At 49.7% G+C, this 14,410-nt stretch overlaps 3 protein-coding genes across 5 annotated transcripts; 1 reads left to right on the top strand and 2 right to left on the bottom strand.

Annotated features, from left to right (window-relative positions):
• Nucleotides 1-466: 466 nt before the first annotated feature.
• Nucleotides 467-2,083, bottom strand: Sit1 (signaling threshold regulating transmembrane adaptor 1). 2 transcript variants are annotated; one of them, XR_011368568.1, is made up of 6 exons: nt 1,896-2,083; nt 1,638-1,773; nt 1,493-1,551; nt 1,340-1,401; nt 841-1,248; nt 467-678 (listed from the first exon to the last, which is right to left on the bottom strand). XR_011368568.1 is itself a non-coding variant. In XM_070005680.1 (5 exons), the coding sequence occupies exons 1-5, from the start codon at nt 1,978-1,980 to the stop codon at nt 1,015-1,017; spliced, it is 576 nt and encodes a 191-aa protein (XP_069861781.1). In that variant the 5' UTR covers nt 1,981-2,083; the 3' UTR covers nt 467-1,014. The 2 variants fall into 2 exon arrangements, 1 of the variants encoding a protein (XP_069861781.1); XM_070005680.1 differs by having other exon boundaries at nt 467-1,248.
• Nucleotides 2,084-6,228: 4,145 nt separating this feature from the next.
• On the top strand, nt 6,229-8,737 carry Ccdc107 (coiled-coil domain containing 107). Of its 2 annotated transcripts, XM_070009486.1 has the most exons (6): nt 6,229-6,398; nt 6,485-6,636; nt 7,984-8,041; nt 8,150-8,240; nt 8,310-8,422; nt 8,500-8,737. In XM_070009486.1, the coding sequence occupies exons 1-6, from the start codon at nt 6,293-6,295 to the stop codon at nt 8,730-8,732; spliced, it is 753 nt and encodes a 250-aa protein (XP_069865587.1). In that variant the 5' UTR covers nt 6,229-6,292; the 3' UTR covers nt 8,733-8,737. The 2 variants fall into 2 exon arrangements, with proteins under 2 accessions (XP_069865587.1, XP_069865597.1); XM_070009496.1 differs by lacking the exons at nt 8,310-8,422; nt 8,500-8,737 and having other exon boundaries at nt 8,150-8,244.
• A 627-nt stretch (nt 8,738-9,364) lies between these two features.
• On the bottom strand, nt 9,365-12,975 carry Arhgef39 (Rho guanine nucleotide exchange factor 39). The gene is made up of 9 exons (XM_070009444.1): nt 12,838-12,975; nt 12,555-12,649; nt 12,212-12,332; nt 11,851-11,969; nt 10,657-10,727; nt 10,299-10,427; nt 9,909-10,135; nt 9,618-9,706; nt 9,365-9,465 (listed from the first exon to the last, which is right to left on the bottom strand). Exons 1-9 carry the CDS (start codon nt 12,973-12,975, stop codon nt 9,453-9,455), a joined length of 1,002 nt encoding a protein of 333 aa, XP_069865545.1. The 3' UTR covers nt 9,365-9,452.
• Between the last annotated feature and the right edge of the window lie 1,435 nt (nt 12,976-14,410).

Genomic DNA, 14,410 nt, shown 5'->3' on the forward strand with positions numbered 1-14,410 from the left:
ATGAACTGAGATAGCAGGGGCAGTACTGCCAGAGTGGCAGGGTCCAGAGAACAGCACGAGAGGAGCACAGTGATAACAGAATGCGGGCAGGGCCAATGATGCACAACAGGAGTACTGATGAGACTTGCAGGGGACAAGCGAATGAACCGGGGAATTGTTGGAAGCACCCAGCAGGTTGGTGAGCCACAGTTACAGAAGGGAAAAGCAGTTTAGGGGCTGAGTTTGTCAGAGACCCAAGGGGCAATGGGTTGGCTGTGAGTAAATTTCTACCAACAGGAAGACCTGGGCTCCATCCCTGCACCAAACTCTTGGTCCCTCTTCTCCAGTCAGGCACCTTCCACCAGTTCGCTGTGGCAGATGGCAGAGCTCACACACCAATCCTGCAGGGAGGGGAGTGGGTGTCTGTTGCAAGTCTCCAGCCTCTAGATTAAAATCTAAACACTATTTTTCTTTTTGAGAAGTTTTATTTGAAATCAGAACATCAAAGACAGCCACATGGAGAGTGTACTCTGCCACAGTTCTCGGATCAGAAGCCAAGCTTTGGGATTCATCCCTCTCTAGTCCACAGGTCCCAGGACTCTTCCAGCCTGTGGGTTTCCAAGCATTCTACCCACATCCTCTCAGGCTTTTACCTCCTCTCCTGCCCACTTCCTGTGCCTGAAGAGACACTGAGGTGTCCTGGTAGGTTGGGAGGGAGGAGAGAAGAGCCAGGCTGGTTAAACTGGTTAAAAATGAGGAGGAAGTGAAGAGAACCGGCTGAAGGGAACACCCAGAAAAGAGATGTGGGGAGGGGGCCACTGTCTGCCGCCTCCATGTCAGGAAACCAGGCATCAGTCCTACCCTGAGACGTGTCCATTGAAGCTCAGATAGGAAGTTCCCAGAAGACACCACCTGCTTCTAGGCAATGACTCCATGTCCTGGGGGTAATTGGAGCACAGGCATGCCCCAGGCAGGGCAGGAGGAGCTTCTGTGATGGGGAAGCAAGCCACATGTGTCCACAGAGGCAGGCTGGTCTCAGCTGGGTGCAGGCTGGCTGTTGGCGTAGGCCTGGTCTGGGAAGGAAGCCTTGGCCCTGCGAGTCTGGGCGCACACTGAGGCATAGAGCTCTGGCTCAGGGTTTGCGGCCTGGGGCTTCGGTTCAGAGTCTAGCACCACCTCCGAGTACTTGATGGGGGTCCCAGAGCTGCAGATCCGAGCCTGAGGAGGCCGCAGCTGCAGGCTGGTGTAGCACATCACCTCTTCTGCAGCCTGGAGATACAAGCTGGTTAGAAGTTCTTTGGACCTTTGGGAAAAGCCCCCATTTCTTTCCTTCCCCTTCCCTTTGGCCCCACCAACTCACCCTGGTGGAGCTTCCAGGAGCTGGATCCTGCTGGTCTGCTCTTGGCTCTTGAGACAGGCATCCTGGAATGGAGAAGAGGAATCTGGTGAGTTCTTTGTCCCCAATCAGTCCCATTGGGACCTGCTCTATGTCCATCCTTCCCCAGCATCCTACCTGTCTGTAGATAATGCAGATTCCCATACAGGGGAGTCTCTTCCGCACTCCCTCCGGGGCTGCAACACAGTTTGGGAGCTAAGTGAGGCCTTCTTGGTTAAGAAGGAACTCTTGATCAACCCATTCCTGCTCTCCATCAACTCACCGTCCCGGCTCGGGGTGGCTCCTGCTCTTGCCAGTGGCCCTCTGAGACAAGCGCGCAGCCACTGAGATGAGAAGCAGCAGCGTCACAGCCCCAAAGAGGGCCCACAGCCCCCAGGCCTGGGTTATAGAGGGGATACCTGTGGAAGGGGAGCAGATTGGGGTGTTGCTGCCCAGTCCCACGTCCTACCCCTGATGGCTGCAGGTGGGACATGGGGCCACATGACACCTCCCCCAGAAGCCCCTGCCCCGCCCAGCTCACCAGGCGCTAGTAGATTGGCATCGTCACCATGGGGGGTGCAGTTGTCCCCTCTGTTCATCACTGCTGGTCTGACTGCAAGATCCATAAGCACCCTGCCCTGTTCATGCCCAGACAGCTGCCACTGCCCCCCTTACTCCCATCCACCCTGGGCCTGGCCCCCACAGCTCAGCATCCCCAATACGGGTGGTGGCAAGGTTGCTGGTTTCCGGGGAGGAAGGGGGAGGGGAGGAAAGAACACCAGAAGAAAGACCCCGCCCAGTGCCTGCACCTGCGCCACCGGCAGCTCCTGCACGTCCCTGGCCCTCTGGCCTCACGGCTCTGGGCCCGCTTCATCAGAATCACACTCTGGCCTGAGTGTTCTGTGCCACGTGTACGTGAACCCAGAAAGACTCCGAAAGGCAGAAGTGGCATGGGGCAAGGCTACAAGGACTCTTTCTGCTACAAGATGTGGCCACCCCTTCTCTCCCACTCTAGTCCTGTGGAGAATGTCCTCTTCAATAGCATGCTCCAGTTCAGGATGGCTTCCCCTCACAGTCCCTCCACAGCCTAAGCAGTCCTAGAAGGAAATACACTTAGATGACTATGGTCATGGTTAGTACTGTGGTGGCTAGGAAGAGAGGAAGCTAACTTCTCCCCTTGCATCCTACTGTCGCTGTAGGGTGGCTAAGAACACATCACTCAGTTAATTGCTTTAAAGGAATCTCTGCCCCAGGACTCTCCTAGCACACTGAGCCTCTTTGCCCTGTTCACTTCTGCAAGTGTCTGCTACCCTAGAGACAGCCAAACCTTGTGCCCTAGTGACTTGAGCAAAAGGGTTTTCCATTCAGAATATACATTTATATTTAAGGTACAATGGCCTGCCAAGGATGGGACTGACAAAAGGCCTGCCTTCAACTTTAGGCAATAAGGGATTATATTGTCTGTAGAGACTTTAAAAAAAATAACATCAACTAAGCTGGGGCGCCAGTGCCTCATGCCTGTAATCCTAGCTACTCAGGAGGCTGAGATCTGAGGATCATGGTTCAAAGCCAGTACAGGCAGGAAAGTCCATGAGACTCTTATCTCCTTAAGTACCAGAAAACTAGAAGTAGCACTGTGGCTCAAGTGGTAGAGTGCTTGCCTTGAGCTGAAGAGCTCAGGGACAGCGCCCAGGCCCAGAGTTTAAGCCCCACAATTGACAAAAATTAAAAATAATATCAACTAAAATTCAGTCTCTTTTAATTATCTCCATATTGGAGCATTTCTAAAATCTGTGACAAAGCACTATTCCTCCAATATATTTTTATATATCTTAATTCTAAATTATTGTGATCACTGATGAGTTTTAATAATGTACTAGCTTCAGACTAGCATGTTTTGTTGCTTATCTTTTATTTTTTTTAACAATTTCTTTTGTGGTTGTTGTGAGGTTTGAACTCAGAGGCGGGTGTTGTTCCTGAGCCTCTTTGTACTCAAGGCTAGTGCTTTACCACTTGTGCCACAGAGCCACTTCTGGTCTTAGAGTGGTTACTTGGAGATAAGTCTCACAGGGTCTTTTCTGCCCAAGCTGGCTTCGAACAAAGACCCTCAGATCTCAGCCTCCTGAGTAGCTAGGATTACAGGCGTGAGCCACTTGTACCTGGCTTGCTTATCTTTTAAAGGTATTCTCATTTACATGGATGAACCCAGAGAACTCTCATGCCCTTGATGCCAATAGATCTGGGTGGTATTAGGGTCTGAACTTAGTGCCTAAAGTTGCTGAACAGGTACTCTACCATTTGAGCCATACCCTCAGCTCTTCTTTGCCTTATTTTTGTTTTGCTTTCATTGGTTTTCAAGTAGGCTGTTACATTCGGATAGGGTCCTCCTACCAACTGTCTCCTGTGTAGCAGAAACCACAAATGTGTGCCACTATAATCAGCATTTTTTTTAAATGAGTTCTCACTAGCTTTTTGACCAACTGGCCTTAAACTGAGATCCTCCATATCTCTGCCTCCTGAATAGCTAGAATTAATTATATGCACGAGCTACCATATTCCAGCCTAGAATTATTTCTAAATGTTAGAACTGTTCATGTTTGCATCAAATACAATGTCTAACTTTAACTCCACAGTTAGGTACGTATTTCTATGTTTCACTACTAGATTTAAAATAATGAAACCCAGAGTGGCAATGCCTGAAAACCTAGCACTATAGAGACTAAAATAAGATTCTAAGTTTTGGGGCAAAGGGGCCTATACAGTGAGATCCTGACTGAAAAACAAAACAAAACAAAAAAGCAAAAAAAAAAACCCAAGGAGCTGGACAAGGTGACTTGCCTCCAATACAAGCAACTCAAGAGGTTAACAGAGAGGTGGGGTTTTTGTTTTGTTTTGTTTTTAATAGCTGGGTGTTGGTAACTCATGCCTGTAATCCTAGCTACTCCGGAGGTTGAGATTTAAGGATCATGGTTCAAAACCAGCTCAGGCAGAAAAGTCGGCGAGACTCCAGTTAACTACCAAAAAAGCTGGAAGTGGAGCTGTGGCTCAAGTGGTAGAGTGCAGTCTTGAGCAAAAAGCTCAGGGACAGTGGCTAGACTCGGAGTTCAAACCCCAAGACCAACACATACAAAAAAAGAGTCTCTTCAGTCCAGAAGTTTGAGGATAATGTGGGCAATGGTGAGGACTCCTATTTTAACACAACTGAATTGATTTAAAAAATAAGTAAATAAGCTAGATACTGGTGGTTGGTGTCTGTAATTTTAGTTCTCAAGAAGCTGAGATCAGGGAGATCTCAGTTTGAAATCAGCCCAGGAAGAAAAGTTGGACTTTTCAATTAACCAATATAAAAGCCAAACTGGAGGCATGATTTAAGTGACAGAGTGCTAGCTAAGAGCACGAGTGTGCTGACCTAAGTACAAGCCTCAGTCCCAGGGAGGAGAATGATACTGTGGAACATTTCCCCGACTGGAGAAATCTTTCCAAACCAAACCAAAATCTAGTGGGTTTCTTTCTTTTCTTTCTCATTACTGGGGCTTAAACTCGGGGCCTTGCTTCGCTTTTTCCACTTAAGGCTGGCGCTCTACCATTTGAGCAATACCTCCACTCACAGCTCTTCGCTGGTTTAACTGGAGATAAGATCCTGAGTAGCTAGGATTACAGCCAGGCTCATTCTTCTATTTCCCTGCACACACATAAAGTACTTTGATCCTAATTACGCACACGTATACATGCGTGCATGAATTCATCACCCTCCTTAGCCTTCCTGCTGCTTCCTCTCTCAGGTTATTGAGGCCCCCCCCCCAATTCCCCATTCTTTCCATCATTAATTCCTTTGAACCATCCATGTCAGGTGCTGTGCTAGCCTCTGGTGTAAAATAGTCAGGAGACAGAGACATAGTTCCTGATTCCCTGGAACTAACAAGTGAAGTGTTATTGAAGAAAGTAAGGGGGTTACACCGAGGAAGAAACTAAAAGCTGAGTGAAGGAAGCACACGAGCTAAGGGAGTGATTGGTAGTGGATGTAACGGAAGCTGCCCAAATTCAAATATCATTGCTACTCAAATGGAGGTTACTGATGGCATCTGTCATATGGAGAGGACAGTAGGAGGCTCAAGGAAACTAGAAAAGTGTCACTCGACATGTGAGCCTCACAAGCCCATAAAGAAGATCCGTGCCGAGAATGAGCCCCGTGTGGTTACTGATGGCATCTGTCATATGGAGAGGACAGTAGGAGGCTCAAGGAAACTAGAAAAGTGTCACTCGACATGTGAGCCTCACAAGCCCATAAAGAAGATCCGTGCCGAGAATGAGCCCCGTGTGGTTGGCGCGCTAGGAGGCGCACTGCCTGCGTAACTAGGAGAGCTGACGGATGACGCCCCGCCACACGCCGCTCAGCTCGCCCGCCCCAGGAGCGGGGTCGCATCTTGGCGGACTAACCAGTGCGAGGTGGGGTAAGTCTGCGTGCGTATACACGTGGCACTCTCTGCCAAGGGTCCGGGGACTTTCCCCTAGGCGGGTTGGCCGGGAACTAGTCCCCCGTTTGTAGCCTAGGAAACAGGCCTTCAGCACGAACTTACTTTTGGGAGTGGGATTCGGAGTACTTATAGGCCCAGGACAGGAAGAATCTTTAGATTAGGGTGAGTTAGTGTCACGAAATCTAAAAAACAATCTACTTTGTCTATATATATAGCAGTTTAGACTACTAATATCTAAGTCATCTTGCCTAGCAGAAAACTAAAAAGGTGAATATTTACTTAGAAAAGCCAGGCTGATAAGGCTTTATGCAAATCTACCGCAGCCCGCCTCTTGTGAAAGGGCGTGGCCTCTCTAGGAGGCCCGCAGTGGGACCCGCTAGAGTCGCTTGTGCGCCTGCGCACTGGAACTGGCAGCCCGGTGCTAGAACGGCTAGGCGCTGTGTGTGCCCTCTTTGGGCCAACTATGGCGGGCGCAGACTTCCTCCCGGGTGTCCTGGGGCTGCTGCTTGTTGCTGCGCTTCTCGGGGTCCTTGGAGAACACCCCAGTCCCGACCTCGGAGCACACCCAGGTACCAGCCAGGGCTACTGGAGGGAGGCTTGGACTGCCTGGGAGAAGCCCGAGTTGTGCTGACCGGTGTCTGCGCTCCCTCCACAGGGCCCCGCGTCCAGGTCGGCCCTGGGGCCACCGAACCCCGGCGGCGCCGGCCACCCGAGGACCAGCGCGAGCGGGCCCGCGCCGGGGCGCTGCCTCTGGGGGCGCTGTACACCGCGGCCGTCGTGGCCTTTGTGCTGTACAAGTGTCTGCAGGTGCGGGACGGCCGCGGGGGGGGGGGGGGGGGAGCCCGGGGCCCGAGGCCCCCGCGGGGGCGCTGTGGGACAAGAGCCAGACACCGCTCCCCGGAGGCCCCTAGGACCGAGACTAGTTCCTAGGCGAAATTGCCCACCTTAGGAGGTTTCGAGAATCCAGAGGTGATGCCTGTGAGGGGCACCTGTACTCTGTAAATAATGACCCACACATGTAGGCCTCCCAAAGTCCAAAGAAGAGTGGTCACTCGCTCAGGTCACTACTCAGTAACTAGTGGAACTGGGATTTGAATTCCATAAAATCCCATGAGTGTGAGATTTCTGACAAGCCTTCAACCTTGGTACAAACGGTTGATTGCTGCAGCTACAGTAGGTCTAGAGTTTAAGACGCTAAGCAGTTTCAGTCTCCTTGGGAGAAATGTGAGTTAACCATACATTCTGATGGATTAAAACTCTTGAAATGGAAAACAGTTTGGCCCAGGGCCGTGCCGTCAGCCCTCATCCTGTCATTTACTTGCGTTTAGGAAAGAAAGCTGGACCATTTCTAGATACAAAACTAAGATAGCTAATAATGATCCCAGTGGACTTGACAGGCAAGGGTCTCAATTCAATGATGAAATCTAAAAAGGATTAAACATTTTTATTCCTTCATTTTATTCCTGACGAGTGTGTATGTGTGTGTGTGTGTGTGTGTGTGTGTGTGTGTGTGTGTGTGCCCTCCATGAACTTGACCCAGTATAGTAAGGAAGAAACAAATTAGCAATACCATCTGAGAGCAACATAGGCATTCCAGTTGACCTCTAAATTCATTGTGTGATGTGACAACTCATTCCCAAATTCGTGCTCTAAACAAGGTATTATACCAAGTGAGAGCATGAGCCTGTGAGTTTAAGCCCCTGTACTGGCACAAAGCAAGGGGGAAAAAAAAAAAAAAGAGTGGAGAGTTTGCACCAGAAAAGACTAGGGAAAGCAGCCGTGGGTGTTTATTACTGTCTTTAAATTTCCAAAGAGGAATTTGAAAAAGCAGACATTATTTAGGCAGTTCTAATTAGCATCATGGAAAGAGGATATATGGACAAATTTTGGCTTTGTATATTAGCTGACAACTACAACTTTGTCAAACAAGATAGTTGCTCATTCCTGAAAATGTTTCAACTGATCAGCCACTAGTGTTGCTTCATATCCTGGGTAAGGAGCTAAACTAAAAAGGATTATGATTCTGTGAGGTTTAAAAACAAAAACAAAAACTCAGTATTTTCTCTGCTGCAAATCCTCTTCTTACTAGCTTTGGAGACTGAGGTTGCCGAACCTTGTTGCAATATTGATTGCCCTTCCTTCCTTCCAAAACAGGGCAAAGATGAGGCTACAGTTCTCCAAAAGGAAAAAGGCAAGAAATCACTGCAGTCAGGTGAGTTGAGGAGAGAAGTCTGTGCTTGGAGAGTGGATGGGGAAGGGTCAAGGGCCAGCAGAAGATAAGTAAACCTCACCCACCGGATCTTTTCTTCCTTGCCCTCAGAGCAACAACTGGCTCAGTTGACACAACAACTAGTCCAGACAGAGCAGCACCTGAACAACCTGGTGGCCCAGCTAGACCCCCTTTTTGAGCGGTGAGATTTTTGTGGCAGGTGGGCGGAGCAGTGACAGCCTGGGCAGCCCCTGAGTGGATATTTCTGCAGGGTGACTACCCTGGTTGGCGCCCAGCGAGAGCTTCTGAACATAAAGCTACAGACCATCCACCAACTTCTGCAAGACTGCAAACAGGACAAGGATGTGGGGGTTCCAGAGCCAGGTAAAGGCTTGGAAGGGGAGTCTGGTGAGGGAGAGACAGTCTCTGACACTGGAACTTGTTGATCTTTCCCATCACAGAAGCCAGCACACTCTTTCCTGAGGATCTGAGAAAAAAGGATGAGCAGGAAGCTGGTGACAGTGAGACCCAGGAGGAGCCCATAAACTGGAGCCCAGAGACATGGAATCTAGCTACTTCCTGGGAAGTGGAACAGGGGCTAAGGAGAAGATGTGGCAAGGCTTTAACAAAGGGCCCCAGCAGGGAAGGCGGGGCAGCAGCTGAAGGGTTGGTAAAACAAAGTCTGTTCTTGTGACTGGATATTCCTGTGTGCTTTTTTCCTCCCAGATGGTTTTACACACACCATACTAGGTACTTAAAAACAATTGAGGCTTCTCGAAAAGCTTTCCTTATTAGGACAAAAGAGGCTGTTTTCCAGAGGGGAGCTGGAAAAACAGAGGGAGCCCCAGTTCTTCCCTATATTCCTGAGGCCACCAGCATGCCTTTGGACCCCCAAATTCCTTTCCTCACGAGACAAAGTTCTTTCCAAAAACAAAACAAAACACCACTTTATTAAAATCCAGTGGGAAAATAAATTATAGGAGTTGTACATAACAGCTAGGTATAGTGGTATGTTCCTGTATCCTAGGACTCAAAGTGAAGCCAGAGGGTTGCTAAGTTTGAAGCCAGCTTGAACTACACAGTGAGACCCTGCCTCAAGAAAAAGAAACTATACATAATACAAAAATAGCAACTTTTACAAAGCTGCAAAGTGAATAAATAGCCACAGTCAGCATTCACTTATCAGCCTCATAACCCTGCATCAGTATTGTGGATCTGGTTCAGCAAAGATTCAGTTGCATTGGAGTTGCTTTTCTAATTCTTAAGAGCTGGTCAAATGTCCTAGAGTAGCTTGTTCAACTCTGAAGGGTTTTATACTTTGTTTAGTGCAGAAGATTCCTTTGGGCTTCTGGCTCTGACCTATCCCTGAATATCCTGAGTTCCAGAATTTGTGTGAGTCCTGGCTGAGAGTCCTCTAGTTCTTGCTGCTGTGGAGAGAAGACAGTTCAGCACTTCAGCATGAACACCCAGTTTAAGACACTACCCCCGGTAGGGCTGGGGGAGGTCCCAGACGGATGTACCTATGCATTTCCAGCTCCAGTGCCTCATCACAGCACTCTTAAGGGAAGATACAACTTACCTGATAGCCAAAGTTAGGCTGTGGTACCAACGTGACAGCTCTTCCTGGTCTGTGGACATAAGCAGTAGCTTCTCATGGGGGAAGGACAGCTGAGGAGAAACCACCTCTTGGTCCATGACTCAGAAAGGTCTAAGTTAAAGCCCTTGCTTTTCCCAGAGGTAATTCAAGGATGAGGTGAGAACTAAATACGAAGCTCAATACCCAGCTGTTTTCTCATTACTATGAAGGTGATAAAACGGTCCATAAGCATCTGAGGTCTATGTTTGTCTAGGGTTCCCACCTATTACTTACACTGAGCAGTCCACCACAAGGGCCTCCTGAGTGTCCAAAGACTCTTTGGAGTTGACATTGGGCCATTGGGTAGAGGGCCCTACAAGCAAAGGTGCCACTCTTCAGGTGCAGTGGGGGTCGAGGCTTGGCCATAAGGAGCACATCAGAGAAGAGGAAGAACATTCGGGGTCGAGGCTCCCCACTGGGAGGTACCACCAACAGCCAGCCCTGACGTAGAAACCAGCGTCCTGGGGTAAGGTGAGGAGGTGGACAAGAGAGGGCTGTTATGTCAGTGTAGCGCAAGGACCCATGGGAACAGAAGGAAAGGGAGGCTGAGGGAATGGTATGTGCTGACTAATGAGAAACAGAAGTAAGCAAGGGCAAAAGAGGAAAGGGAAGTATACAGTTTACCTGAGGTAAGCCCCTTTGCCTGGCGTCCACTGAGCAGAGCCTGGACACGCCGGAGGTGCTGGTCATTCTTCTGTTTCTGACCAATGGCATGGACTCTCTGGGCAGTCTGACTTATTAGCCGGGCAGCCCCTGGAATAACATTCTCTACCTTATTTCCAATACAACTTTGACTCTGAATGGCTAGTGGTGGAAGGCTAGTCTGGAGTTGACCTGGGTCAGGGGCTAACTTAAAAGGCAAGGCATTAGGAACATTACACACGTTAATTGAAAATAGGGACATACAAGGTATTAGAGGTCAGAACCAGGAGATACTGGCCAGGCAGCTTCTTGCATGAGATGCAGAGGAGCAAGAACCTACGTGTGAGCTGTTGGTGGTCAGGGCTGTTGGGACCTGTGTTTTCAGCCAAAGCATTGGCGAGATTCTCATACCTAGAATTGGACAGTGGGAAGTGTACAAGGGGAAGCAGAGCCAGGTAAAATCCCCTCTCCTCCTGCTCGGCACACAGATCAGCCCCATACATCCCTCATTTGCAAAGCCAGGAAAGATCTGATTCTGGTTACTCTACCCATCTCCCCCATCCCTTTCATCTGAGACTCAGAACTTGCACTCATATCACACAGCCTACTTCCAATCCTACCTTGCAGAGTTTTTGGCCATAGTTGGAAGCCAAGTAGGAAAACTAAAGTTAATCAAGATTGCTATGGACAATCTACAAGCCCTTAAGTCATCTCAAGGTCAGAAATTCTAGGTCAGGCAGGCCTCTGATCTCAATGGACTTTTCCAGAAATCCTGGGGCAGGTACTCAGGCCCTGGGGCAGGTCCTCTCTCTGTAATAGATTTCTACAGATGTGAGCCTGAGGCTGCAGATGCTAGGTACTCTTGCAGGTTCACATTTAGTTTGCAAAAGTTTCTTAGAAGCAATTTGGTCCAGATGAGAGTGGAGATGTGGGATAGACCCCATAAAGCTGAGAGCAGCAGGGGCTGGGAAGGTGGCTCAGGGGTAGAGCACTTGCCTTGCATGCATGAGGCCCTGAGTTCGATTCCTCAGCACCACATAAGCAAAAAGAAAAAAAAAGCCGGAAGTGGTGCTGTGGCTCAAGTGGTAGAGTGCTAGCCTTGAGCTGAAGAGCTGAGGGACAGCGCCCAGGCCCCACGACTGGACCCCAAAAAAAAATTAAAAAAAAAAAAGCTGAGAGCAGCAGTCATATATGTCAGGCTGCTGACGAGAAAGACCACACCCCACCCCCCCATCAAAAACACCATCTGAGTCAACCATTCTTCCAATGCACTGGCCCAAGGCCGCTCAAACTGGCAAAACAAGCTACATGCCACAAGTCCCCACTCACCACAAGTGCTGCTTTTACCCCGCCTATAAAAGCTCTGCTACAACTACATTCAGTGTGACCTCTCTGATCCTGACCAGGGAGTTTACCCAGGAGCACACCCCAATAAACTTTCTGTCGATCTTTTATTCCTCTCTGCGTGGTCCTTTTCTCCCCTAAAACCTTACAATATAGTCAGGGTGGTTTGAGTCTAGGGGAGTTCACTCACTGCTGAAGCCTCTGCAGAGGTAGGGGGAGCAGGTCCTGGAGCTGAAGGCCCCCAAACTCAGGGCGGCCTTCCTGAAGCCGCACAAACCTCCGGAAACGTTTGTTTTTCTTTAGCTGTTCCTGGAGAAGGAAAGAGTTGACAGAAAAGGAAAGACCCCACTCTATATTGCATTCACCAGTGTAGCAGGCATTACACCAACTTTCAGTGTGCTATGTGCTCCTGAGGAAACCTGGTCTTGGGACAGGGAACTTAACCCAGAGCAGGGCACCAGAGGGCTCTGCAAATGAGGGAACTGTGTTTGAGCTGTGTGTAAGGGGCAAGGGAGGAAGAGAGGATGGATTTGAGGTCATCTCCAGATTACCTGTAAGGTGGTCCGGGATCGTTCTGCATTGGCAGCAAATTGGGTGTAGAGCTCCAGGTGGGGACAGAAGCCCTCTAGCCCCTGTCCCCAGTACCCTTCCTCCAGGTAGGGAAGCAGCTCTCTGTGGGCAAGGCAGACAAAGGGCAACCCAACAACTACTGGGGCACTCCATTTAATTCTCATTATCCTGCCCCGAGGGAGTGCAATGGCCCCACTTCACAGAAGGAGAAACAAGCAGGTGAAGGCATTGGGCCAAAGCCACAGGTGAGATAATTGGCAGACTCCCACCCCCAGCCCCGTGCCAAAGGCAAGGCGCTGCCTCTTCCCTCGCCCTTTCACTCACTGGCTGGCGCCATAGATGAGTTCCCAAGAACCAAACAGGGCCTGGCGCTCCGGGGGTCGCAGGGTCCCCTTGGCTTTCAGGATCCCCAGGAAGTACTGTGGAAGGGAGGATGCAGGCGTCTCAGTCTACAGAAAAAGGAGGCCACGCCGAGGGGCAGCCAGGATCTGAGCTCCCGACCAACACCTAGACAGTCCAGAGCCCTCCATCCCCTGGGTCACGGACCTTGCACGGACCCACTCCCTCGGGTCCCGCCCTGCACCGGGAGGGTGCGCCGGGCCCGCACCGTGGCCACCAGCCCCAGCTGTTCCTGGTAGCGCCTCTCGGTCTCCAGCAGCTCCCGAGCGGTGCGGGCGCGCTTCCGCTCCCAACGAGCACGCTGCTCCTGCACGGGGCACCGCGCGACGGGGCCCGGGCTCTCCATGACTGACCCAGAAGCTGACGGTTCCGGCTGCGTCCCGCCGGAGATTCAAATCCCAACCGCTCGGAGGCGGGGCCTCTGGGCGGGGAGTCGAGCCCGCAGGACGAGCATGCGCAGCGCCGGGCAGCCCACTGGGTCTCCACCCTCCAAACGCAAAGGGCCTGGAGTAGCGGGGGGGGGGGGGGAGGACGAGGCTGGGAAAGGACTTGGACTGGAAGAGTGAGGAGACTCGAGATGCAGACACAGGCTGAGCCTCCGTGTCCTACTGTGGAAGTGGGATTGGGAGGATAATTGGAGCAAGCATTCTGTTCTGGGCCCAAGAGAGGCTCTAAGGGTGGGAGTCAGTTCCAAAGCTTTCACCACCACGAGGAAGTTTAAGGCCTCAGACCTTTTGTGACTGGGTTTTTGTTCACACCTGGGAGACGGACAGCTCCTCTAGAGCAGGTGGCCATAACTGATGTGGAAATTTGCTATGATTCTGGCCAAAGGCAAAAGCTTTTGAGTCGATTCGTTTGTGCTGCTTTGTGAAAATAAATAAATAAAATGACAGAGCTGGGAGCATGGCTCCGATAGTAGGACCTCAGAACCAGGCCCTGAATTAAAACACAGTACTGAAAATAAATTAATGACTAGATTTTCCTTATGGGGAATAGTTCTGAAAGGTTAACTGGTAGTGTGCCTCTGTGTGTGTGTGTGTGTGTGTGTGTGTGTGTGTGTGTGTGTGTGTGTGTGTGTGTGTGTGTGTGTGTGTGTGTGTGTGTGCTTGAACTAAGGTACTGGATGCTGTCCCTGAATTTTTTTTTTTTTTCATTTTGTATTTTTCTCAAGGCTAGCACCGTAATACTTGAGCCATGTCTGACTGGTTTGTTTGTTTGGTAGTTTAGTAAAGATAAGAATTTCACAGAGTTTTCCGCCCAGATCAGCTTCAAACCATGATCTTCAGATCTCTGCCTCCTGGGTGGCTAGAACTACAGGCATGAGCCACTGCCAGCGCTCAGCTGGTAGTGTGACTTTCAGAAATCATAAAGTGTGCTTATATTCTAACAGTTCAGGATGCATCCTAAATGATTATGAGGAATATCAGGATGGCTGGAACAATGCTTATAACAGAAAATCAGAAGCCACCTAAATAACTAGCAAAATTAAGTACCAAGAAGCAAGGGTGGCTCAAGTGGTAGGGCAACAGCCTAGCAAGCAGTAAGACCCTGAACTCAAACCCCAGTAGTGAGGGACAGGGAGAAGCTATTTGTGATTTTTATCTCTAAGAGATGAGACAAGATATTTCAACAAATATGTATATATGCAATGTCAGACAGACAATAGTGTAATTTTTTAATAAAAATTCTCTCCTGCTTATCTGCTCCTTTCCAAAGTTTTCTGCATGAGTATGCATTATTTTGTAATTAGAAAATACATTGTGTATTAAAAAATTAAATGT

This window comes from Dipodomys merriami, unplaced genomic scaffold (assembly GCF_024711535.1).
Source record: "Dipodomys merriami isolate MVZ:Mamm:240054 unplaced genomic scaffold, mDipMer1.0.p SCAF_11, whole genome shotgun sequence".
Taxonomy (NCBI): Eukaryota; Metazoa; Chordata; class Mammalia; order Rodentia; family Heteromyidae; genus Dipodomys; species Dipodomys merriami.